The 26,916-nt window shown below is 35.3% G+C and overlaps 1 protein-coding gene across 1 annotated transcript; it reads right to left on the bottom strand.

The window, feature by feature from the left end:
• Nucleotides 1-799: 799 nt before the first annotated feature.
• LOC121728546 lies at nucleotides 800-22,101 on the bottom strand. Its single transcript, XM_042116713.1, has 10 exons — nucleotides 22,037-22,101; nucleotides 21,584-21,775; nucleotides 19,594-19,698; nucleotides 6,740-6,995; nucleotides 4,598-4,725; nucleotides 3,065-3,259; nucleotides 2,587-2,867; nucleotides 2,452-2,515; nucleotides 2,198-2,365; nucleotides 800-1,101 (listed from the first exon to the last, which is right to left on the bottom strand). Exons 1-10 carry the CDS (start codon nucleotides 22,058-22,060, stop codon nucleotides 934-936), a joined length of 1,581 nt encoding a protein of 526 aa, XP_041972647.1. The 5' UTR covers nucleotides 22,061-22,101; the 3' UTR covers nucleotides 800-933.
• Nucleotides 22,102-26,916: the final 4,815 nt, after the last annotated feature.

The following is a 26,916-nucleotide window of genomic DNA, read 5'->3' as shown; positions in this document are numbered from 1 at the left end:
CTTTCCCCTCACTCCTGCTCACCTCCTAGACTTAAGGACTTTTAGTATGTTTTGTAAGTTCCAGCAGAAATCTCTTAGGTTCCTGCTCACACAACTATTTTATTGACTGTACTATTGTAGAAAATAATAATTTCTTTATTATTTCACAAATAACAATAATTCTAATTAAGTAAAACAAAGACTGATTGATTAGTCTACCAATCAATCAGTCTTTGTTTTACTCGTTTAGACCGAAACTAGACTAAAAAATAAAATACACATACACTAACTTCTTAATAAAAAATTAAATGATTTATTATGAAGTTAGTGTTTGTTTATTGTATTTGACAGTGACTCCCAGCGCCCTCTCCATACACGACCGGTCCGTCGCGTCGCTCTCTCACGATTCACATTTCACACAGTCTTTCGTAACAGTTTGTTCAATTTCGACGGTTGCTCGGACCTTCGGCGAAACCTTTGGCTTCGGCCGGGTTTTAGGCCGAAGCCGAAGGTTCGCCGAAGATGGTTTTTTTGGCCGAAGGCTTCGGCCGCCGAAGCCGAAGCCGAAGCTTCGGTCGGACACTAAAAATAAAGAATATCGCCGTTTGAATAAAAACCTCTTATTTTCTCAGGAATAATAAAAAGGAAATGAAAACAAGTTCTAAAACCATTTATTCGAGAAACTTCTTCAAATATAATATTATAGTAATCTCACAAAATCAACTAGCAAACTAACTAGCTAGCAAACTTAAGTTAATAAAAAAAAAATCTCAATATTAAAATATAAACAGTAAGTAAAACAACAAAACACCGACAAATATTTGACTAATATTAAAGATACAAAGTAGATGCTTCTGTATCAGTCGTATCAATTTTATTATTTTGAACAAAACTAGTTTTTAGCCAGGTCCCGCATTTTTTTTTGTCCTAGGCTCACTTATCTCATATCGAAAGCTAAATATCTAGCATTTCCTCCATGCGGATGGAGTAGGGTACATCATGCACGGTGGTCCAGTTCACAGCGTTGGCTCTGGCGACCACGTCCTCCACAATCTGCTCCTTATAATCCTCCCACTTCCGGGCCAAAACGAATTCCTTGAATAACTGCTTCTTTGTAGGTATCTACAAAAGTTAATTATCCAATTATTAGTGTACATACAATTATAGGTGTTATATGTTTTGATCTTACTATATAGGTACCAAGATCTAATGGTGCGCTTATACGGCCAACTAAAATTGTTCAACTCCTGTCAATGCTCGTCAACTTTGACGCCACGACTACATCAAGCAATTTGCGGCGACAAGCAGGAATATTGCGCAATACAATATTGAGTGATGTGAACTGATGTGGCCATCGAATATTTGAGCGATATGAAATAAATTGCTCCATATTGCTCCACTAATTGCTCCAGATCGCTCCATTCGTGTCGCCGAGCAATTATTGCCCGTGTAAGTGCTTCTTTAGGATATCTCTAAACTTTAACGAGCATACCCCAAAAACCACAGAACAATAGTTTTTATTGTTCTGTGCCAATAACTGTATTAGAATCTACGAGGTTCCCAAATATATTGTAAGTTCCATTGCAAGTTTTCTATCAGAAACTATTCGCCACATATCCCAATTTGCTGTCATATTATGTGATAGAGAGGAGCATCGAAATGTGAAAAGCGATGCACTGAACACCACTCAAAGACAGGTAAATGACCGAGCTGGCCTAAAACTAGGAATCTCTTGCAAATATGTTGGTTTGATTCACAGACATAGATCATGATAGATACCGCATGTGTATGTAGTTCGCGCTATCGCGCTCGAAACGACGGGCAATGCTCGTCTTTCGAAAGTCTGTTCAGTCTGGTATTGGAATCGGACGTCAATCGGAATGCCTAAATGCCTAAAAGTGCCGTATTGAGCTGTAGAAATTCAAATAGAAACGTTGGCCTAGATAATGGGCACTTTTCTTAATATCGGTACGCCACAGTAGCTATAAAAAAATGGCACGCTCGTTTTCATACAAATAGAGCGACATGCGGTATATATCTTGATCTATGTCTGTGGTTTGATAACTGTTTTCATTACAATGTATCGTTTTTTTGCGCACGATTTATTTCAAGGGCGTAAGCTGTCACTTCTTAACGCAGCTTAGGAGTCATAAGGTTTCCTTAAACCTACACACATTAATCCTATGCTGTGTGTTACATAAAAACTTTATTTAGTCACCTTCTTTTCAAGGTAGTGTTGTATTCTCGACCATATGTTTGCAGTATTTCTTTGCAGAAGCCAAATCTTGGGGAGAAGCATGCATGTGACTGGAGTTAAGGCCACGATGCGGCGGTCGCGCATATTCTCGCCAAACCCAAACGTAGACCCGGTATTAAAAATGCAGACCTTCAGCATATTAACAATTATTCAAGCAGGGTCGAAGATACTTATGTATAAAATCTGATAACCAAATGAAAATATATTTCTAATACCTGCATGAAATAAGTGTGGACTGTTTTTTGAGGCACGCCAAGAGTTACTGGATTAGTGCTTATCCTAAAACAAATTAAGAGGTTATAAATTAAGGGCGATATGTTATGTATTTTTTGCCAAATTCAAATACATACCTAACAGATTGTGTGCGCTCTCTCGACATTCTTGGCTTAAGAATATCTGTACCAACATCTTCGTCTTTTTTATCTTTCTCGTTGTTTTGAATGTCCTCTTGCATAAAGACGCTCACCCTCTTGGGGTATGCGCTTTCGGGTTTTAAGATACTTTTCTCCGGCTCCTTAATTTCTTTTGGTAGGGATCTATCCATCTCAGAGCCTTGAGCTTTGACATCATTGTTCTTTTTACTGCCAAAGTACTTTGTTTCGAAATCTTGATCACTTTCATCAACAGGTACCTGGTAAATAAGTTTTTTAATCAACGGCGTTACGTTATTTTATAAGTTATATAATAGCATTTGGCTAAAACGGAGGATAAAGTTGAAAGAAACTGAAACTTTTTTATACTTCGAAAGTTTATGACTGCTATAATACTGTTACAATTTAAATATTTATCGTAGATTCATAACATTTTACATTGCGTAAGTCAACTTACATACGGATCATGAAGAGTGTAGAATGTTTTCGTCAGATGTTTTTCGACGAACATTTGGAGTGATTCGATCATCTGACAGCGACCCGACAGGACAAAGTAGACGAAGTTGGGGACGCCCACACCGTCGCCCAGTATCGTTTCATTCGCATCGTACGATTTCATTTTGGCGACTATACAACCTTCGCGCCGAGCAACCTTAATATTATTGAAATGTGGTAGAAAGGAAATGTTTAGTTTTCTTAATACAATATGAAAGAAAGAGAACCCAGTGCAAATTAGATTTCGGAAGACGTATTGTTCACGAATCACGAAACTTATGCATTTAAATGATTAACAGACCTATACCTATGTATGTATTATAAGCGTAAACTTAGTAAGAGGTACTTAAGTTGGGAGAAAGTTTTAAATCTATATGCTGAACAAGCTAAGTTAGTTCGAGCCAGCCTTTTTTAACCCGCGAGCACTCGCGCTATGAGCATTTTGCTCACAGAAAATTTAAAACACGTGCCATTTTGCCAAAATTATGTTTATGGCCATCGTTTCTTCAGTAGCTGAGTTTTGTTTCGTCCCCCACTCCCAGATACAGATAACTTCTCGCCAGGGTGCACTATCCGCTCGTACGGTTTGTTGCGCCGTATACCATCACGCGGCATTTTGCTCATCGCCCGGGTATCGGCGTATAGTACTTTTTTTTCCTTATTAATAAATTATTTTTCATCATATTGACAGTTTTACTGCTACTTTTATATAATATAATGGTTTAAAATTACTGTTACGGAAAACTATTATGTATTTCTATTATAGATAAATCGGGATCGAACAGATGATTGCATTTTGGTGTGGTCATATCGAAAGTAAACCTTGCAAACCTTGTATATCCTCTACAGAAACATCGTATTTTAACGTGATTAAATGTTTATTACTAGAATCTGAGTTACCAGGACAAGAAAAACCGAATAGAATCTGAGTGGTTTGCCCAAGACGCAAAAACCAGCAGCCCAAACAAGGCCTACAATTACTGCCAATTTTTTTAAGCGAGCAAAGCCATACATCTTGTGATATGTGTAAAGCTCGGAAATTTAATGAAAATTAATACTTCCCACATATCTATGTTTTCTTTTTGAAAAACGTTTATTTGTGATTTGTGAATTTTTTTCAGTCATACCGCCTTAGGAGATTGAAACATTTCTTGTCATGAATAATAATGAAAATTAAAAAGATAAATGGTGATAAAGTTTTAAATATTATATACTTTTTATAATAAACAAAGTGTAATTTATTTATAAAAATCAAAAAAGTAAAAATATTACTTGTATATTGTAAAACCTACATTTAATGACATATTTTATAAACGTAAGCAAAATGCTCTAAGCGCGAGAGCTCGTGTAATTTTAACCCATCAATCCCCAAGCGGCAGCCGGCTGCCGCAAAACAATTGAAATCGATTGTGTCTGCGATACCCACGATGGAGGTGTTAAAGATTTTACCATAAAGTTATTACGTATTTGTAAATAAATCTCTTTAACAGCTTACCTCATCCAGTGAATCGAAATAAGTAAAAGCCGCCATGGCAGATTGTACTTCGTCCCACTGCTTTTGTACGGAGGCTTGTAAAACGTTTTTGAAATCATCTTTCATTAGTACCAGCAGCTCACAGTGGTCTGTTTGTGAATAGAAATTCCACTTAAGCTTCGTGAAACAGTTTTCAGCCACGTAAGTTACGTACTACGTTACCGCGATACGGAAGTTTGATCGAAACTCGCCGGGTTTCAGTTATAATATGGACAGGTTAGTATATTTGAGCACAAAACGATGCAAGGTTTGTTTGATTATGTCCGGAAATCATCTTCCTTTGAACTAGTGGTTGTTAATATAACGTATAGCTGAAACAAATAGCGTGCTAGTAATTCTTCGCAACGTATTCGTGGGGCGCGCTATAAATCTATGCATAATATGACGCTACCTTGTTAAAACGTATCGCGCGATCACTGACCTACGCCGGTATAAATAGTCAGTACTCAAGATGCATTTCGGTCTCAAGACACGGTTTGCTGTCAAAATTTGGACCAATCACAGAGCCGAACCGCGTCTTGAGACCGGGTCGCATCTTAAGTACTGACTATTTATACCGGCCCTAGCGCGGCGCCGCCCGCGCTGACGATCGCGCGCGATTTTCGTTCTCGGAACGAAATGGAATGGATTCCTATAAATTCATTCCATTCCGGTCTTAAGACACGGTTCAGGCTCTGTGATCTGAGGGCCGAACGGATTGGAATGGAACGGAACTGAACGGAATTGAACGGAACGGAATGGAATTGAATGGATTGGAGCAATGGAGCTGATTTTATTAGAACGGAACTGAACGGATTGGAACGGAATGGAACTGAACGGAATAGAATGGCCGTAACGGGATGGAACGGAACGGAATCTAACTGAACGGAATTGAATGGAATGGAACTGAACGGAATGTAATGTGACTGAACAGAATGGAATGGTATTGAATGGAATGGAACGGAATGGAATAGAACGGAATGGAACTGAACGGACTGGAATGGAACGGAACTGAACTGAACTGAATGAAACGGAATGGAACAGATTGTAATGGAACGAAGTGTAATGGAACGAAGTGGAATGGAACGGAGTGTAATGGAACGAAGTGGAATGGTACTGATCGGAATGTAACGAAATGGAACGGAATGAAACGGAATGAAACGGAATGAAACGAAATGAAACGAAACGAAACTAAACAAAATGAAAATCTTTATTTCTAAAAAGGATAACAAAGTTAACACTTTTACACACGCCTATACAATAAAATCCCAGAAAACGTCCAAAGTCTTCATCAAAAGCGTCAAATAGCACACCTTAGGAAGAAGAAGCTGACAAACCATAGGCCGCTATTCTATATAAATGTTTAATGTTCCACATTTTTACATACTTTGTGCTTACTCTGTTCAGCCTGGTTATTGGTATATCTAGCTTGTGCTTATTCCTAGTGTTCCTGCAGTGAATGTCACTTTTCGTTTTGAAATTGTTTTCGTTATTTTTGTTGTTAAGATAATTTATTGACTATAGTTTATCAGGCAGCGAAACAATAACTGTAAAATACCATCTAAATTCTAAGGAATCATATACCTGCTATTGGATAATTGCGATGCAGTCAGCAGCTGATAGGATAACTGCTGGCAAGCATAGCGACTTTATAAAGATATATTGCTGTAATCTTGCTCTACAATAGTTGTGAGTATAGAATGTCACAGTACAATCATCTGCCCATTTTATTTCGTGTAATTTATTAAAACTATGCCTTCGTATAGAGGTTTAAGGAGCGTGGCTCTTGACTGTGGTCGTGGGTTCGATTCCGCGTTGGAAACATGTTACTTAATCCCAAGTTTGGTTAGGACAATACAGGCTGATCACCTGATTGTCTGACAAATAAGATGCGTCGGATGGGCATGTAAAAATTCGGTCCTGCGCCTGATCTCTCACCAGTCGTGTCACTCTTCCGTCCCACTGGGTTATGAGAATAAAGGAATAGAGAGTGCTCTTGTGTATTGCGCACATACTTGGGCACTATAAAATTATTACTGCGTTACTGGCCTACCTTCAATGAAACTGGCCACCGTAACCGAAACCGGTGTGGGAGTATTATTATAGTATAGGACCAACATTAACCTGTTGTGGTGCAAGTGGCGGTCCTTGGTATGTTGTGCAGCAGCGAGACCTCGCCAAACATGTCACCAGCGTGCATGACCCCCACCTCGACGGAGACGTGCTGCTTCAGCAGGTCATCGTACACCAGCTGGGTGACGCTGACTTCACCGCTGATGATGAAGTATAGAGCGTGGGCCTCGTGGTGCTGCCGAACTATCACGCGCCCCGGCCCGTAGTACTTGAAGTATGTGACGGCCGCCAGTTGCTTCTTCACGTGCTGTTTAAGTTATAGCGTTTTCGGCATCTAGAACTGCCCCGGGGCAGGACAGGAAGGGCAGAATAGATACGGAAATAGTCGAACAAAAGCGGTGATCCACGAAGCACTTACACTTAGTACTAAATAATAGGCCTCTTGGATATCTCTAGTGGCGCGGCGAGTGGCAGATTCAGGGAACACGTGGATGTCAGAGTGCGATCAGCTGTAAAATACGGCTTACTAGTTTTAATGAAAACACGTTGAAAACGTTAAAAAATGCTCTGAAATAGGAAAATATGGGCGGTACGAGGTAGTGTTGTGTTGTAGGGTGCAAAAATTCCCAGTCTTCGAATCGTTAATTAACGTTTTATTCGTTTCTGAGACGGAATTGGGAAATGTATCGAAATCATCATGCCGATTATTATTCATGCTTAAATCTAAATCTCGCATGAATATTTCTAAAATATCACGTGCAAGTTATTTTTAATATCATTGTTTAATTATGTATAATGTAATTTATTGTTATTTAAAAAACGATAATATAATAAAAAATAACAAATAAAATTATTGTCGGTTCAATATTTCAGAACAATACTTATACTTACCTTTAATATTCACTTTTGCATTTAAACTATTACCATACTAATATACTAAGTACTGATATTACTAATTTACTAATAATATTAAAAGTGCGAAAGTGTGTCTGTCTGTTACCTCTTAACGCCTAAACTGCTGAATAGATTTTGCTGAAATTTGGCATGGATAACTCCATATATCCTTAAGAGTCCCGAAAAAGGACATAGGCAGTGGCGTAACTATAAGATCCGGGGCCCGTGGCAAATTGATGGGGCTCTATCAGTAAAAATCATCACGTTTATAATAAAACAACAATGTACTTAAAAAATGTTGCCCTTGTGGGCCGGAGGCCCGTGGCATTTTGCCAGCCCTATATTTACGCCACTGGACATAGGATACTTTTTGTCTCCGGAAAATGTACGGTTCCCGAACCCGCGCGACTAAAGAGTTATGGCACAACGGAGTTGCGGGCGTCATCTAGTAAATATGTATAATATATTATTACATATTAAAATTTTCTTTGATAATGAAATATCTTCATTTTCCATTTTTATTTTGCATGTACGGTTGAATAGTTGCTGAAAATATATTGGTTTACATAATTCAACTATTAATTAATTTTCAAATTGATACATAGCTCCACTTTCTCGTCGTACAGTCGATTACTATCTACTCTGGTCTGTGGTATTACTTTTAAACGGATGATTCGTTCTCCATCATCATGGATTTCGAAGACCTCATGAACATGCTTTGGAATAGTTTGCGCCCTATAATTTTTAATTAGGTAAACAACCTGTTATTAGTAATAACTAACAAGTAATAGGTAACTAATAAGATGATCTTACAAATAAATAAACACACAATAAAAATCATATTCAATGAATTTGAAAGAATATTTCATGATCGTGTATATTTAAGTAAATATAGCTTTCGATACAGATTTTCCGCGGAAAAAGTCTGTGGAAATATTCCGAAATCCAAACTTAATAGTAATTTGGCTTATTACTTTTTATTGTGCTAAAAATATAAACAATTACCAAAAAAGTGCAGTGACTTGTATGAGAATCATATGAGAAAAGCGGTCACGAGTTTCCGCCGTCAACCGACCCGCGGCGTTGCCGTAGCTTAGCAACGATATCCAAGAGGCCTATTGATATTATTCTATTGTCTTTATTATTTTTTAGACCTAATTCCTGCGACAGGGTCAGATTAATAATTTTTAGTCAAATGATGACACACTGGCCGTGTAATAATAATTATTGTATAAATACAGTATTTATTCAATAAAAACTAAATCTTTTTTAATTTGACAACAGACTTCAACAATAAATAAATGAGTACAATTCGTGTGTATAGGCTTGTCAATCAAAATCTCCTAGTGTGTGTGTTATTATATGTGTAATGTTTTTTTTAATGTGTGATAAAAGCATAATTTCAAAACAATATTAGCTCAATGCACTCCTTCATATTATTTAAAACTATATCTGTGGAAAATTTCATTCACCTACGTTTCCTCATTTTTCGTCAAAAGGGATACAAAGTTTGTCGCTCGCGTATTAATATATGTATTTGTAAGTAAATTTTTTTATATTATATAATATATATTTATTATTTTGTATATTATAATATATAATGTATTTATGTCATGTATTTGTATTAAGTATATAACTAGCTGTCCCGGTGAACTTCGTGTCACTTAAAACCTTCCCTGGACTTCTACGAATATTTTAAGACTAAAATTAGCCCAATCCGTTCAGCCGTTCTCGAGTTTTGCGCTTAGCAACACATTCAACGACTCATTTTTATATTATAGATTATATTATTATAATTTTTACTGTATGTGTATTACTATGTAGATTTCTTAAATTTATTCTGTGCACGTCCTATCCGATATTTCCCATCACATTTCTCTCCGTAGGACTGCTAGAAGAAAGGGGTTTGGGTAATATTGGCGTCATTTTCAAATCTCGCGGCCACTCACCAAACCAGCATATTATGAAAGAACATAACAAGTGGAGTAAACTTTATTATGGGGGACATATAGCTAAACTATATTGGAGCCGAGATAATAGGCATTTTAAGTTCGTATTTTCAACTAAAAGTAAATTCAATCATAACATGAATACTCAGTAAAATACAAAAAAAAAACTGCATTATTTATTAGCTTAAAGCCTTCCTCGATAAATGGGCTATCCAATACAAAAATAATTTTTCAAATCGAACAAGCAGTTCCTGAGATTAGCACTTTCAAACACACAAACACTTCAGCTTTATACTATTAGTATACAAGGTATAACAAAACTAAGTGATAATACTTTAGTGTGTTTACTGTGTATGAGTCCCGTGTATAAAGTTTACTGTAAAAGTAGTAGCGCTGAAAGAGAACATTTTTTTTCGTTTTTGTATGGGGAAACTCTTTACGCCAGAGCGCTTGCCCATGCAAATTACAAAAAAGTTTTATTAGCAGACAGAAGCATAAAGGTCGTAGTTGACGGCGAATGCTCGGAAACTCAGTCTGTTGACACTGGTGTCCCTCAGGGCTGTGTGCTATCGCCTACCCTATTCATACTGCATATCAATGACATGTCATTGTCATTGAGAGTCGAAAAGAACATGTGTCTAAGATAGAGAATTCATTGGAGAAAGTTTCTGAAAGAGGTAGACGTAACTTAGTCCAAGTCAAGACACAAGTCTGCGCGTTCACCGCTAAAAAGTCACCTATGGTTTTTTTTTTTTTTTTTTTATTATAAAATTGGGGCCGTCTATAGACTGTTCGTCCATATCCTTTTTTTGTTATTTTATTATTTAGATTTTTCGCACCAAGGATAATTGAAATAATATTATGAATTTTAATTAATTGTGGTCCATCACGCCATGGACACTTTTTTTTTTTCTTTTTTTTATATGTGTATATGTATATTTAATAGAATAGAGTATAATATGTTATACATATAATAAATAAATATATACATTTATTGTTTTATAAATTGCATAATAATAATATTAATGTTTTGAACGGTGAGGTCCCAGTCGGTGTGGCGGCCAGTAGATCCGACATTTTCCGATTTCCTTAGATTTTATGCTGCTCCACCCTTTGCCTTTAGATGTTGTGACATTGGCTTGGTGGAGAGGGGTCACTCAAGCGGGGTGGAGTTTCTAGGTTGTTAAAAAGATATCGTTCTGTGTCGAATCTACCCGCCATGTGGCTTAGGACTTTATCGTTCCTGTCTTTTATAGCCATTTTTATATTATAATCTTTTATGTGTTCGGTTGACACCTCCGTGGCTCTTTTTATGAAGCTTGCCACGGCGTCTCCATCAGTGTCAGTGTAATAGACACAGGTGTTAGTGTGCCGGGATATAGCTACAACTGCATGAGGAACGCTGTCATGGATTGCCAGCTTTCGGGACTTGGTCTGTATGATGATCACCGAAGGACTCGTTAATCAAAAAGTCACCTATGGTCGTACATCCTCGTTTTGAGGGCATCTTTAACCATCTCCCCTAGCATTGAAGCATATCGAGCGACGTCCAGTTCCGTTATCATCTAGAGGGTAAGGCCAAGTTAGCCTCAAATAAGCTTGGTGTTCTCAACAGAGCGAGACAGTACTTCAGCCCGGATCAACGCCTACAACTCTACAAAGCGGAAGTTCGGCCTTATATGGAATATTGTTCTCATCTCTGGACAGGAGCGACAAAATACCAACTGCTCCCTCTGGATCGTGTCCAACGAAGGGCCGCTCGAACTGTTGACTGCCATAGTGTTTCAAATAGCTTGGACCCCTTGGAATTACGCCGTGATGTAGCTTCACTCTGCATCCTCTATCGGTTGTATCACGGGGAGTGCTCTGAGGAATTGTTCGGAATCATACGACCTGCAACTTTTCGCCATCGTCCAACGCGAAAAACATTCCATCCTCATCACCTTGATGAGTGGCAGTCTTCCACGCTGCGTTTCTCGCGGAATTTTCTGCAGCGCACTTTAAAACTCTGGAACGAATTGTCACCAGCAGTACGGTATTTCCGGATCTATACGACCTGCAAACCTTCAAGAAGAGAGCGTATTCCCTCTTAAAAGGCCGGCAACGCACCTACAGCTCTTCTGATGTTGCGAGTGTCCATGGGCGACGGTAGTTGTTTTCCATCAGGTGACCCGTTTGCTCGTTTGCCTACTTATTTTATTAAAAAAAAAATTATCACTTAGTTTTGTTACAACCTGTTTGTTACAATAGATACAAGCATAATAATTATTCATTTCAACATTTATTTTTAATTTTAGTTATTCGTACATTTTAGAAGAATGACATAACCATTCAACATACAGCTCGACTAGGTTGTATATGAACGTGGCGAGAAAAGGAACTAACGCTTCTATCATACAAAAACATCATTTTTGACAGTTCTCCTTTCCTTCCAGCAGCGCCCATTGACATCATTGACATATTCATTTAAAGTCGAACTGTACAACAACGCGCCGTGATTTAATGATTTTTTTTAACTATTTATTTTTCTTTTGCAAAAAAAATTAAAATCTATTTTTCTCTAATTTCTTAAAGAGGGCCGTTTTTTATATATATTTTGTGTAAGCTAATAGTTAATATTCTATAAAACATTCCTGCAGCTGTACTTCTATAATGAGCCCCGGCTCATTATAGAAGTACTGCATTACAAAACGGCCCTGTTTTTTTAAAACAGCTAGCCGTAATGTAAAACGGCGGATTATACAATCCGCCTGCGACATAGATACTATGTCCCTTCCCAGGACTCAAAGAAATCTATTTTTTTAGCAAAATCAGTCTAGCGGTTTGGACGTGAAGACGTAACAGACAGACATACTTTCGCATTTATAATATGTACTTTGGCATTTATAGTATGGATATGGAATTTATGGATTGACATTAGTCCAATGTTAATACGTACGTAGCATAATAATAGCAAACCACCTCGCAAACGATGATAGCCGCAAGTATGTTGCGGCTCTATGGTTACATCATATTTGCAAAGTATAGGTCTACTAGAATCTGATGACAAAAAATGATAAAATAAATTGACTCTAGCAATACCGGGGTAATTGGAATAAAACATTTTGATCCTTTTTTTTAAAGCGGCTGCTTCTGTGTGTTAAACATGCAAATATAAAGATTTATCCAATGATTAAAAATATTTTTTTAAAAACTGCTGTCAAAAATTGCCATCAGATTCTGGTAGACCTATAACGGCCGTTCCTAATATTTGATCTATCTCTGATTTTGCCCTATAGATAGGATTTTTAGCTCTCATTAGACATTAGGGACATATATTTTATGTCAATTCAATGTTAGCTGCGATCGGTCGTATGTCAAACCAGAGATAGATTGAATATTGGGAACGGCCGTAAGTAAGTATTGAATTTTTTTAGTTAAAGCACAGAGTATTAACCCTCGGTTGGTCGCGCTTTTAAAATAACACCGTTGGTCACCTGGGGTCTTTGAAAGCCCGAAAATTAAATGACATAAAAATGGCATAAATTTATATATTTCTTAACTTTTTTCTGTAAATTATTGTTGTTTAACACAATATTAATCAGATTTAATCAAAAGATTAATTATATTTTGAATACTTATAAACAAAACTTACAAATTAAAAATAGAAGTCAAAAAATTGCAAGTGGAAACCGTAAGTTGGGAAAATTAAAAAAAAATCAACATTATTTTAAAATTGTGATAAAACGTGTAGGTAACTTAAATAACAGTTAAATTTCCCATAACTAAGTTTAAAATTGAAAAAGCTAAGTCCAAATAACATATAAACTATTGAATGTTAAACATTGACAAATTTTCAGCAACAAAACTTTATATATTTTATACATTTTCCTGTTCTAATACATTAAACGGATGGTATATATACCGACAATTAGTTTCTAATCATCACCAAAAAATAATCATCATCATTTTGATCTATATAGCAAAATATGCATTTCTGGAAAAGTGCGTCTAAAACTTCTTATATTATGCAATATATAACAATAAGAATTAACACGCGAACATTTTCATTGATTAATTAATAAAATACAAGGAAAATCACAAAAGAAACCAATTTCGGTGTGAAAACTGTATGAAAATATCAAATCGAATTTAGTTACGCGGTTGGTCACCTTTAAAGACCCCAGCGTGAATAAACACATCCTTAAAACACATAATACATGCACGCGAGCTCAGATTAGTGGCAATTATTTTGAAACCTAAAGAGCGGAGTTGCTGCGATTAATTTAAATATAGTTTTTTCTCGATTTCGCAAAGTCCGGGCTTTTAAAGACCCCACGCGACCAACCGAGGGTTAATAGTTACTACGTACCTAAGTTAAAGTCATTTCAGACTTTGGTATTGATTTGCAACAAGATGTTAAAAAATCCATTAACCAAAACAAACAAAACCCAGAGCACATGGTATAAAATATAACAGCTATTCTATGTAAAATATTTTTATACTACAATGTGACAGATACAAATTATTACCCATCTCCATTCAAACATACAGCCTATATGTATTCTCATAACTCAACTCACACAAAGCACTCAGCATTCGCAAAAAACTATTTTGGTTGGTATTACGTCAGGCACTTCAAGACCATACTGCTCTGCATCCATATTTTGGACGCCCCCGGGCCATCAATGAGCATTGACCTTAACCAGTTGTCGAGTTCAAACGAATCAAAAACTAATAATAGGCAACCTACGATATAAACTGCACAAACAAGGTTAATTTTATCTTATATCTTTGATGCATAGGTACAGGGTACTAGTCATACTACAAAGTACTATTAGACAAATTGATTTGTAAGCAGATGGTAGACTTACGTTATTTGGTCGGGTAACATCAATGACTTGATAGGCCCGAATAATTAAATAACGAAGATCCGCCATATGTGTAGATACTCTGTACCATCGAGGAAATTGGTTCCTAAGCAGTTGACAGACCAAAGTCATGTGGGTGGATCATGTCAATTAAATGTTAATTGTGATCTGTCGGCTGGGTTTGACGAAACGCGACCAAACTATGTAGGTCCCCCATCTGCCTAGGAATCAACTTCTCTGACAGTACATTGCCACATACCTATCACCCTCGTCACCTTGTTACAGAATATAATATTATAATAGTACTCCGACCTTGTTGAGGCCACTACGCGCTTTACAAGAAAGTTCTGTGTTACGCAAAATACAACTTAAGACTACGACTACCAGAGGCCTTAGCCAAGATGAATTCTTGATCGCTTCGTTATAGAATCGTCAACCAAAAATGTATGGAAATGACATAAGCGTTCGTTATCATAAGTCTCTTGTCGTAATCGTGTACACCATTGGTAGCCAAATTACAAGTTGGACGAAAGCGATATCACTGTTCATCTTCTTTATTGCGATAAAGAAGTGCCCCTTAGCTTTTTGTATAGAAAGTCCTAGACAACACACACAAATGCCACTAATCGCTAGCGTTTTCGTATCTTTTCTTTTTCGTCACAAACGATTGTTAAAAAGGCGGTGTTATCGCGTTGAAGAACAAAATGGCGTGCATTCAGCTGTAAATTGTGTGTGGCTGCCGATCAATGGTTCTTACTTCTTGTTAAAAACATACTCAAGTACTAATTAATATTTATTACGCTTGCTGTGGACCGCGCACCACCACACCATATCGGACAGGCGCAGGAGGAGGCTTTTGCTAAGACGGCAATTAGAGAGAATAGAAGACATGCCGGAACTTCTATTCACACAAAATTTCCGTCTTGACAAAGCCTCCTACACAAGTTTGTGTATGGATTTGCGCAGGGCAAATATTTTAAAGGGAACCAACGAAATACCTCTCCAAATTAAGGTAAGAAAAAGAAAATGTAGGTACTTAAGTAATTTTACTATAAGTAGGTATTGTAATTCAAATGTTGGTCTTGAGTTCTTTATTCAAGTTCGGAGTTTCAGTTTTGTGCACATTCCCAAGTGTCAAAATCCATTTAAACAGCTCTAAAACAGTTTCAGATTTTATCAAAATCGGTCTAGTGGTCAGTTTTGTGTATGGTCGGACTCCATTTATTTTATGATTTGTCCCACAACTTTTAAATCTGAGGCTAAATAAATGTGCAGTATTGTGAATTATAATAGTGAAATACAAACAAACTAGCTTTTCAAGACTTTTGATATTGATTTTTCTTTACAGTTACATGGATCTGATAAAATCTGTCATCCATGCTGGCAAAAAATTGACCGAGCTGCTACTTGTTCCACTGAAGTAAGACATCCCAACAATAACCAACCCAGTTTAATCTTGTCAATGTACACTAGAGCTTCAGGTTCTCAACAGTTTTGTTTTTATCCTGATTGTCATTCAACCCAAAGACTGGCTGCTCCTAAGTGGCTGAGAATAAAATTATTCACTGATTATTTTTATGTACCACAAAACTGTAGGATTTGTTCCTTCCATTTATATAATGATAATTGGGAGGTACTTAGTAATATCCAGCAACCAATTCATAGTTTTAATGCAGAACACATTCAGGACTTTGCTGCGCTCATATTATGACTATTTTATGGTCTTTAGGCTCGGCAAGGCATCAAGATCATATTGATCCCCCTGCCCAGTTTCTTGATCAAGTATTACTTATGAAACAGAGTAATAAAATATTTATTAAAAATATGTTGTTTTATTTGATTATTTAACTTTTCCAATAACACATAGAAATCTAAATATAAAGTCTGATACAAAACTAGGTTTATATTCTGCTTTTTACAAAGACAAATGACGGGAAGTATAATATGTTATTTCCGCAGGTGCTGATGGTACTAATCTAGGACCGCCTACATCGGCGGGCCTCCCCGTGGATGTAGATGGTCTTGGATTAGTTGGCTCTATTATATTATATTGTATGTCTTCCGTCGACATCATCTGTGGTGATTGTGGTGATGGTGGTGGGAGTATTCTGCAAAAAAATAAACAGTGTATGAAAGTATTATAAAAGATAAATAGTTTCATTGGGTTTAATTGTATTGATAAAATTAGTCAAAAACACATACCATTTACAAAAATTTGCTCCATGTTGGCTGGCTCTGCCTGGATGTCTACAGGTCTTTCAATGAGATTAATGTTCTGGAAAAAAATAAATGAAAAAGTTTTATCAATGAAAATATTTTCATACATTGACCATACATAATATAATATTATCCATTTAAAGTAATTTATTATAGAAACAAATTAATATTTTAATCACTTACGGTAAAACCCAGCTCTTGGACAGCCTCTTGGCCTGGGACAGCCAGTAGGCCCATGATAGCCAGCACTCTGAGATCAAGTGCCGACAGCGACTGACCATCATGTGGCCCACCGCCTGTGCCATTGGCAGCTAGGCGGATTCTAAGCCCCTTCTTCTTAGTTTTTGACTTTAGATCTGCCCAAACCTATGAAAAATGAAATACATGTTTTTTTAAATTATAACTTTGAAAAACATTTATTTCTCTCTTATCAAGAAGTAGTATAGAGTAAGAAATTCTTTATTAGTATTAACTTAAAACCAATCTAAAACTTAAGAAACAATTCTTCTTTAATAAAAGATTAAAGATTAATATTATGACTAAATATATTATAATATTATTAAGTAAATGATGTATTCTGATGAAAAAAAATTATCATGAAAGTCTGTGATGAAATAAAAATTACAATTATTAAGTACATGGAATTGAGTTTGTTTTTTTAAAAAGCTTTGTAATACCTAGCCCCCAGCTACATTTAAGGTACAAAGCTTTAATCAAGATTTCAAATTAAGTACTTTGTTTCTAAATTTGTTTTAAAATACTTTGAAATAAAACCTTGCAAATTAACAATTGAATTACTTTCACTGTAGTGAAAAAAAGCAGCATGTATACTGCTTTGTAACTGATTTATTTGCAATGTAAAAAATACTAAGGATTCTAGTATTATGAAGGAATTTATACAAATTATTATTGGTTCATATTATCAAACATTTAATACCTACTTACAAATGATCAAATGTATAAAACATATTTTACCAAATGAATACTTACATATCTTCTCATTGAAATAAAATACTTACTTAATCTTGCTTAAAATCTACTTATAACATTTTAAAAACCTATATTTAAAACTTACTTTTTTCCACTTTTTGGTTGTTTTTGTTGAGCCATTGCCTATGGCATTAAGGCTATGGGTCAGGGTGTCCCATAGCCTTTCAGATCGAAGGCGCCCTTGGGCACCACCAACGGGCCTGGATAAATCTCCATTACTGCAATACATTTAATAGAATAAAGGTTTTCAGTATTTAAGCAACAAATATTATGAACTACTAACTAGTATCATCTAATATGCATCACATTCCTACACATGATAATAATATTAAGTTCATGGTTTGCCCATTGCACAGGGATCATGCCTCAGGGTTAGTCTGAAGGAACTAGACTGAAATCACAAACCTTTTATTATCTCTTAATACCTCATGCCATTAGCTTGATCCTTTCGTAAGTGTACAATTGAATATTGATACATAGTAAGTTTTATCACTACCACTAAACCATTTAAGCAAAATATTTAAGAAAATATAAGTTTTCAACATCATCGTAGGCATCAATGTAGTAACTACAACTGTGAAATTTACTTACGTCTCCATGTATTCTGTTAAATATATATACTGTTCGTTACTTGTTTTGCACGTTCATTTTAATTTCTATCGAAAATAAATTAACAAGAAGAAAAAACACGAAAAACTTCTCGTTCACATTGGAATAAATTTGCGGTCTGAGTTGGCGGCATAACAAACTCATTTCAAAGTTATTTTACCTCTGAGTTATGGCGAAAGTGATCCTAAAATCCTTGTCATAAAGTCTATAGCCGAGACCATAGTCGTGTTCGTTTCGTTTTTCAATGCACATTGCGCATGCGCAAAGTTAAAAATAAGTGTCAGTGTGTCATGTTTTAAAATACCATTCAATTTCTGTCAGATTTTAGAACATGACACTGACACTAACACTGACATTGACATTTAAAAAACGAAACGAACACGACTCATACTGACAGTTGATATTTGACAGTTGAAATTTAACAGTTGACATTTGACAGGACAACAAAACCAAAGACAATTTTGGGGCAAACGAAGGTAAAGAGAAAATCGTTATGGAATCACCGAAACGTAAGTTCGCCGGTTGTTGGCTAGGGCAAAATGTTCTGTATTGCATTGGCGTTAAAGAATCTACTAGTCTCTTCGTAATAAGGCGAAGTAAATTTGGCCAGGGCCTCTGTACTATTATCTATTCTGTGCTATGACTTGAAAACCCTGATTTTGTCGCAACTTCTCCGATGTTGTGGCCTGTTAGTGTTCATGGGTGACGGAAATCGCTTTTCATTTTGCGATCCGTTTACTCCTTTTAGTGAGTGTCCGATTTTTTTAAATAAAAAATGCCACAAAAACGTGTAAAGTTCTCCTCCATCCTTTAATTAGTAGGTTTAATTTATAATTAATTTATATAATATCGAGGTACGTTTAAAAATCGAATTATCGATGCAAAAACGAGAAAAAGGCCATTGGCCAACAATGGCCGAAATTTTCTCTATCAAGCCACTTGAAGGGCTACTGACACAAAAAATCAAACATCGTCCTTCTCTCTTCACACTCACACCCGTCTTTCATATGCCAGGTGAAAAAGGACGACGCGGAATCATTGTCGAGAGTTTACTTGAATAAAAGACGAACTATAATGATTATGCAAAAGTGTTTTGAGAAAATTTAGGTTTTATCAATGCCTTTTTAGATATTATAAAATATTAAAGAAAAGACAGCAAACAAGTTTTTTTGTAAAAAAGAAACTATCGAGCATTTTTTCAGTAATCGTGTTTTTGTCTTGAGGTAGGTCTTGAGCATATTTTAATCTTCATGAACTGAAATTACTTATGTAAAAAAATCTGTTTTCTTGACCTTACAGATTTTGAGATCTAAAGTTTAACTATGTAGTCAAGTTAGAGTCAGGTGCATTCATAAGCTACTAGCCCAAAGTTATGAAAAGTCAACATGGTACTCACATTAGGATATCGCTTGAAACATTTCAATCCTCCAATAATACGGTAGATGTATTTTTTCTCTTTATCGGTTCGCTTTCCGGCTGGCTTATTTAGCAGCGCTTTATCCTGATAAAAATTATGATTTAGAAAATGTTGGTCAAATTTCCGAGAAATTTTTAATTCAATTAAGTAACATAAATAATTGGAAACCGGTATTTCCCTAATTGTATGTAATGCAAGTTTTATGCTGTTAAGTTTTAAACTTCTGAAAGGATTTTGATAAAATTTGGCACAGATTATAAAGCGAACGATACAATATATGCTTCTTTATGTTTATGGTTCTTTTGGGATACTGTAGGTGCCTATATAGTATATACATATACTATATACATGTATACGCTAGAGATGTGCCGACTAGTCGCCGACTAGTCGGTTAAGCCGACTATCCGGCCACTTTAGTAGTCGGCGACTAGTCGGCGAATAGTCGGCAAAAAGCGCCGACTATCCGGCTTTTTATTATTTTACTATTATTGATATTACATTTAAGAAAACCCTTGAATTATGTGAATGGTTTCTGAAATTACTAGCTTGTAAATAAATATCTATGATATTTTTAAATAACAACAAAATATCTTCTTCATTCTAGACATTTATAATAAAAAAATACGTGTGGTACTCAGGACTGCCGCGGTAAAGCTATGCCGCTTTATATCATGACGTTAACATAACCAGAACACGATCCGACACGTTCGCAGGCGGCGTATGCGACTTTTTACGCTAATCAGCAGTAAACAAAGCGTTACGAAAACATCTGAAACCATGATCGGTTGGCCGACTAGTCGGCCGATTAGTCGGCTTCTTTGCAACCGACTAATCGGCTAGTCGGCTAGTCGGCCAAAGTCATGATCGGAACATCTCTAAATTATACGCGCAGGACGGCAGGTACTAACCTGCACACAACATCCAAGTTACTTACCTACTGGTAATACGTATCCACTTGTAGTACTTAAGAATACCAGACCACAACAATTTATAATATTATAGACGACGCCCACAACTCGCTTATAGCGTAGGAGGCGTACATTTTTCCGGTATAAAAAGTATCCTATAACCTTTCCCGGGACAAATTTCAGCAATATCGATTCAGCGGCTAGGGCATGAAGAGGTCGCAGACAGATAGACGGACAGACACAATTTCGCATTTATCTATACTTACTAATATTATAATTGGGAAGAGTTTGTTTGTTTGAACGCGCTAATCTCAGGAACTACTGGTCCGATTTCAAAATTTCTTCCAGTGTTAGATAGCCCGTTTATCGAGGAAGGCTATAAGGCTATATTTTATCACGCTAATACATTAGTATTATAGTAATAGGAGCGAAGAAATAGAGGAAAGTGTGGAAAAAAACGGGGGGAAATTATTTGAAAGGGCTTATTTGAACGCGTTAATCTCAGGAACTACTGGTCCGATTTAAAAAAATATTTCAGTGTAAAGTGTTAGATAGCCTACTTATCGAGAAAGGCTATAGGTTATATTTTATCACGCTAAGACTGATAGGAGCGAAGAAATAGAGGAAAGTGTGGAAAAAACAGGGGAAATTATTTGAAAGGGCTTATTTGAATGTACTGGAGCAATTTTTATGTTATTTGGCAAACATGAAGAATACACCACGCGAAAGGACACAGACGTTTCTTTTTTTGCTTAAAATGTACGGTTTCCGTGACATTCCTAAATTACGCGGGCGAAGCCGCGCGGAACATCTAGTAACTAATACAACTAGATGAAGCCCGCAACTACGGTTGCGCGAATATTCGTATATCGCGCGGGAACCGTACATTTTTCCGGGATAAAAAGTATCCTATGTCCTTTCTCGGGACTTAAAGTTTCTCTATACCTTTCATTAAAATCAGTTTAACGGTTTGGGCGTTAAGAGGTAACAGACAGACAGACAGACACACTTTCGCATTTATAATATTAGTATGGATTTAAATTTAGGTAAAATATACCCACAGTGACGCTCAATAGCTGTTTTTTCTTCGCTCTACTTCGGACGGCTTGCTGCACTCGAAGTTTCACATTGTCCACCCCCTCGTACTGGTCAACATCTTCGCTCAACCAGTACGTGTTGGCCAACACTAATCGTCCCAATGCCCGAAACTGACATTTTGCTTTGAATTTTATCTTCATGAGCAGTTCAGGATCCTATAATTTTATGTACATAATGATCTGTGATATTATTATTTTAATGTATAATCGTACTTATTTTAATTAATTTGTCGACTTAATAATTAATGTGCCGTTATGTTTTTCTTCTGTAGATATGGTTAGTAGCACGGTAAAATTAATTAAAAACATGTAAGTAACTATTATCATAAATATTTTTCATTTCATTTCATTAACTAAGTAGTAATGCGCAGCTTTAATAATACATTCACATTAACAAAATATTAAACTTAATCTTACCACATCCTTTTGAGCTGAATACATAATACTATTATTTTTTATTATTATTTAGTATTAAATTTAAATTTTATCCATATTTTATCACTGCAATTGCTGCAAAACGAGATTACCATATCCTGCCAAAACCTCATATATTGACCGACATTTCTACAAAATCTTCTCATGTTTTTGACACACTCTGGTAAGGTAAATGACTAGTAGATTGGACAGTACCAGTCATTGGAAAAAGCACAAAAACACAATATTTATTAATGTTGCTTTAAAAATTTCCTGTTTTTAAAGTAAAAGAACGCCTGTTTTTAAAGAAACATTAATAAATATGATGTTTTTGTGCTTTTTCCAATGACCCTATGTAGTTATTTACCCTAATTAAAATTTAAAGGTAATAGCAAAGACCTGTGTCCTGTTATAATAATGCGTTAGCATTCTATATAGTTTGTGCTGTAATATTATACATTATATATTATTATGATAATAATAAATTATCCTACAACTACCTAGATAAATAGGTAGTGGTAGAATTTCAATGTTAATTATTGAAACAAGAAAATATTTTTAATTAAGAGTTTTGGGCATTGAGGTATTATACACTTGAGAGTTGAGAGAGCCTTATATCGGTGTATAAGCGTCAAAAGCGTGTAATGTTATGTCCTACTTACTAGGACATGACAAAGGAGTCGGTCTGCTTAATTCATGTACCTAATAAAAGTGTTAATAAAGGTTTTTAGTGAACATTTAATGCTATATAATATTGTTGAGTTTTGTGGTTCCGCTAAATAATAAACCATAAGAATGGTCAAAGAATGCCTCAAACACGTGGATTTAACATTAAATACGTAAGTTTTGAACAACGTTTTTTGGTCTTTTCAATCGGTATTTTTGTAAGCTAAAAAGATAATTTATAAGTTTATTAATCCCTTATTCGTGCCATATAAGGCATTAGTACTAAAAATGTCACATCAATTAATAATTTGGCTATAAAAAATGCATAGCTTTTTACGTGTGTTTACGGATTCTCATCACTTGAACTCTACGAATAATAAAAACTAAGGAAGAGTAACTCCGTCAAAAAAAGTGCACCAAAAGGCTACAAAATGTGACCCGAATACATGCATATTTATGCATGTGTTCGGTATTTTTCGTGTATATATACTCGAGTGATATTCAACCAGGTTGACATGACAATTTTGTCAAATCATTTTACAATTTGTTAACATAGGTTTGTTTACTTACTTTTTACGTAGTTTTTACGTAGCGTAGTAATTTTGTTGTTAAAATGCCTAAATGCCCTGTGAAATGGTGTAGAAGTCATACAGATAGAATAGAATAGAATAAACGTTTATTTGCAGCTAAAACTATAGAAATACATAAATTATAAATTAAAGAAATAAGAATAAAAAATATAAAATCGTTGAATTATTATCATAAAAATATTGAGTATATTAGCCGCAAATTGGACCAAGCTCGGCAGTGTGGCACACCCAGCAGGTAACCAACGCCGGTCTTCCGCTTGACCCATTCCGTGACCTCACAGCCGTTCCAACCTTTTAGTGACACAAGTCTTAAATAATATTATGAATAACTCAAATCACTATTTAAAAACAATAATATACAATCAACTTTAAGTAAACATATTTCACCAATCATAAAAAAAAAAAACAATTAAATTCATTTCAATCTTACTAACAATTATTATTACATTAATTAAAATTTATTAATCCAGGACATTATAAATATCTATTCCAATTTCTAATATTATTATAATTATGAATAAAACCTATTGCATTATATTTACAGAAAATAAAATTTTAATTAAGTACATAAAAAAAAAAAATATATATATATATATATATATATATATATATATATATATATATATATATATATATATATATATATATATATATATATATATATATATATATATATATATATATATATATATATATATATATATATATATATATATATATATATAAAACTGCATAGTATACACAAAACAAAAAGTAGACGAAGTAGATAACGACAAGACTTGTTACACCATCCTAACTACGATACACCTCAATATAAGTGTATCCACACCTTTATTTTAATATTCAGAAACCCAAGTGTGCACACAGCTTTACCGCGCTGTACCGCACACGGTGCAAGATTTCAACATCAATTCGAGGGAATATCCAAGTCAGCAGAAGCGGCCACCACCATCGTGCGACCAGCGGAGGACCTCATTCTTTTACTCCACTTCAGTAGGGAATCACTCTTAGTTTGTAATTCGTAATTAGTAATTTTAATTTTAATTAATGTAAAAGTTATAATTAATAAACTATTATTTAAAATTTGCTTTTTTTTGGCACCCACGGCTGCAGCTATCGTTACTGGCGCAGTCTTGTGGATCTATTCGCGGGCCGGTTCGCGAAATTCGGGATAATCATCATCGCGACGCGTACCACCCGTGTGGTAGAAGAACCTACGGTTGCAGCCTACGGGGAATCCAGACATTGATTCGGCTGAGAAAAATGCAAATGTAAGTACCTTGAATCTTTCAAGTTCCTTACCAAACCTATCCATAAGTTTCCTATTAAATATAAGTATTCCTTATACCATAAAAATTATATTGCATAATTTTTGTGTTAATTTTAGAATTAGGTAGATTTATTCTTTTGACAGAAATTAAATCGTTTAATTTTTGTGTTAATTATAGGATTAGGTAGATTTATTCGTTACATAAAAATTAAATCGCATAATTTTTGTGTGAATAATAGGATTAGATACATTTTCTTTTTAATTAAAGTTATTTTAGTTAAAAATTTAATTTAAGTAGTATTTCAAAATTTTTCATCCAAGAGAAAATAGTAATAGTAGGTTAAGTGAACGTAGTTCTAGTAGGAATAGTGCTTTTGACGAGAACAGGGATTTTTCAGAAAATATGTCTGAATACGAATTAGATAACATTTATAAATCAATGAGGATGTTACCCGAATTTGACGGGAACCCTCACGTTTTAAATCGTTTTATTAATCTTTGCGATCAAATAGTTTTAACTCACCTAGGCACCCAGCCAGAACATAATTTAGGTAATTTAGCTCTACTTAATGGTATTTTAAATAAGATCACTGGTCCCGCAGCTAGATTAATAAATGCAAGTGGCATACCAGAAACTTGGCAGGGCATAAAAAATGCTCTCATAAATAATTTTGCTGACCACCGTGACGAGACAGCACTCTATAGTGACCTTTCGATGCAGACCCAAGGTTCCAGTACACCACAGGAATTTTATGAGCGTTGCCAAAATCTTTTTAGCACGATTATGACATATATTTCTTTGCATGAAACTGTCAGTACTACTATTGCGGCTAAGCGCACATTATATCAAAAATTAACACTGCAAGCTTATTTGCGAGGCCTTAAAGACCCCTTAGGTTATAGGATTAGGTGTATGCGACCGGAATCTATGGAAAAAGCATTACAATATGTACAGGAGGAATTAAATGCATTATACATGCAACATAGAAATGATAGCAGTCATTCGAGCAAAAAGGAAATTAATAATTCAAACCAGCATAGTCAGAATTTGCCTCTCAATAATTTTGTTCCTAAACCATTTAATTTAAATACGTCTAATTTTCCGCGACAATTTGTGAATAATTTTCAGGGTCTTTCAAAATTAAATTACCATCCCCAAATGCAACAGCAACGTGGTCCCACACGTACGCAGCAAATAATGCGTGCCGTACCCCCAAATTACAACCCCCAAAGTAATATGTTCAGAATAAATAGGCCTTTCATGCATCAAAATTATAATAATAATTTTAATCATCATAATCAGCCCCGTCCCATGAGTGGCGTTAGTCATTTTGTTCCGAGAGTTTTGCCACCAACCCTTAGTGGACACGATTGGCGTAAATCCGGCAATCCCCCACCAACTAATTATTTGAAATCGCGTGAAATGAATTATAACGAATTTGACAATGAATATAATGACTTATACGAGTATTACGACCAAGACTGTTACTATTCTGACCATGACCAAAATTATTTGACATGCGAACAAACTGACTACTATGAAAATCATGATCCTTACCCTGAAACAGTGCAAGTGACTGAAATTGAAAACCAAAATACTGCTGACGATGTAAATTTTCATCAGGCCCCGAAATTAGAAAAGCCAAAATAGAAGTTAATTTTCATATTCAGAGACAATTAGGTTATATTCAGATATCCGATCCACCCCTTAAGTTTTTAATAGATACAGGCGCTAATCAGTCTTTTATTAGCCCTGAAGCTGTACAAAAGTATTTTAGCCATATACCATTAAATTATGATCCTTTCGAAGTTACAAATGTGCACGCTACCAGTAGAAATAATTATTCTATCACTTTACCTTGTTTTCCGGAATTTCGAGATAAGGGTGATTTAACATTATTCGTATATAAATTTCATAACTACTTTGACGGTTTAATAGGCTTTGATTTATTGGATGTCTTTGGATCAAATATAGATCTGAAAAATAAAAAATTAATTACCCGTAACGCTACAATTCCAATTCATATGTATGACTCACGTAACGCAAATTTATACGAGGAGATTATTCCGGCTAACTCATCAAAATTAGTTAGATTACCTATCAACTCTTTAAATGGCGATGTTTTAATTGAAAAGCAAGTAATTTGTAACTGTTACATTACCGAATGTTTAACGAAAGTAATTAATAATCGAGGATGGGTTGAAATAACCAATCCTACGCATAATGACATTATATTTTCTATGAATAAACCAGTAGAAGCAGAACTCTATAATGTTGAGAGCCAGCCAGAAACCATATCTGAACGCGCAAAAGAAGTCATATCTCGCTTACGGACAGATCACTTAAATCCAGAGGA

Source organism: Aricia agestis, chromosome 7, assembly GCF_905147365.1.
Source record: "Aricia agestis chromosome 7, ilAriAges1.1, whole genome shotgun sequence".
NCBI lineage: Eukaryota > Metazoa > Arthropoda > Insecta > Lepidoptera > Lycaenidae > Aricia > Aricia agestis.
The sequence above is the reverse complement of the archived record's forward strand: the minus strand, read 5'-3'. Positions and strand labels throughout refer to the sequence as shown.

What these genes read in the sequence shown, in the direction of transcription:
- LOC121728546 (XM_042116713.1), bottom strand. Translation starts at nt 22,060, where the DNA reads ATGTATTCAGCTCAAAAGGATGTG. An exon ending in GTTTCAAGCGATATCCTAAT is followed by an intron (nt 6,996 to 19,593) that starts GTGAGTACCATG and finishes TAACTTAAACAG; the next exon opens with CACGTGAAGAAGCAACTGGC. An exon ending in ACACTCTTCATGATCCGTAT is followed by an intron (nt 2,868 to 3,064) that starts GTAAGTTGACTT and finishes CTTATTTACCAG; the next exon opens with GTACCTGTTGATGAAAGTGA.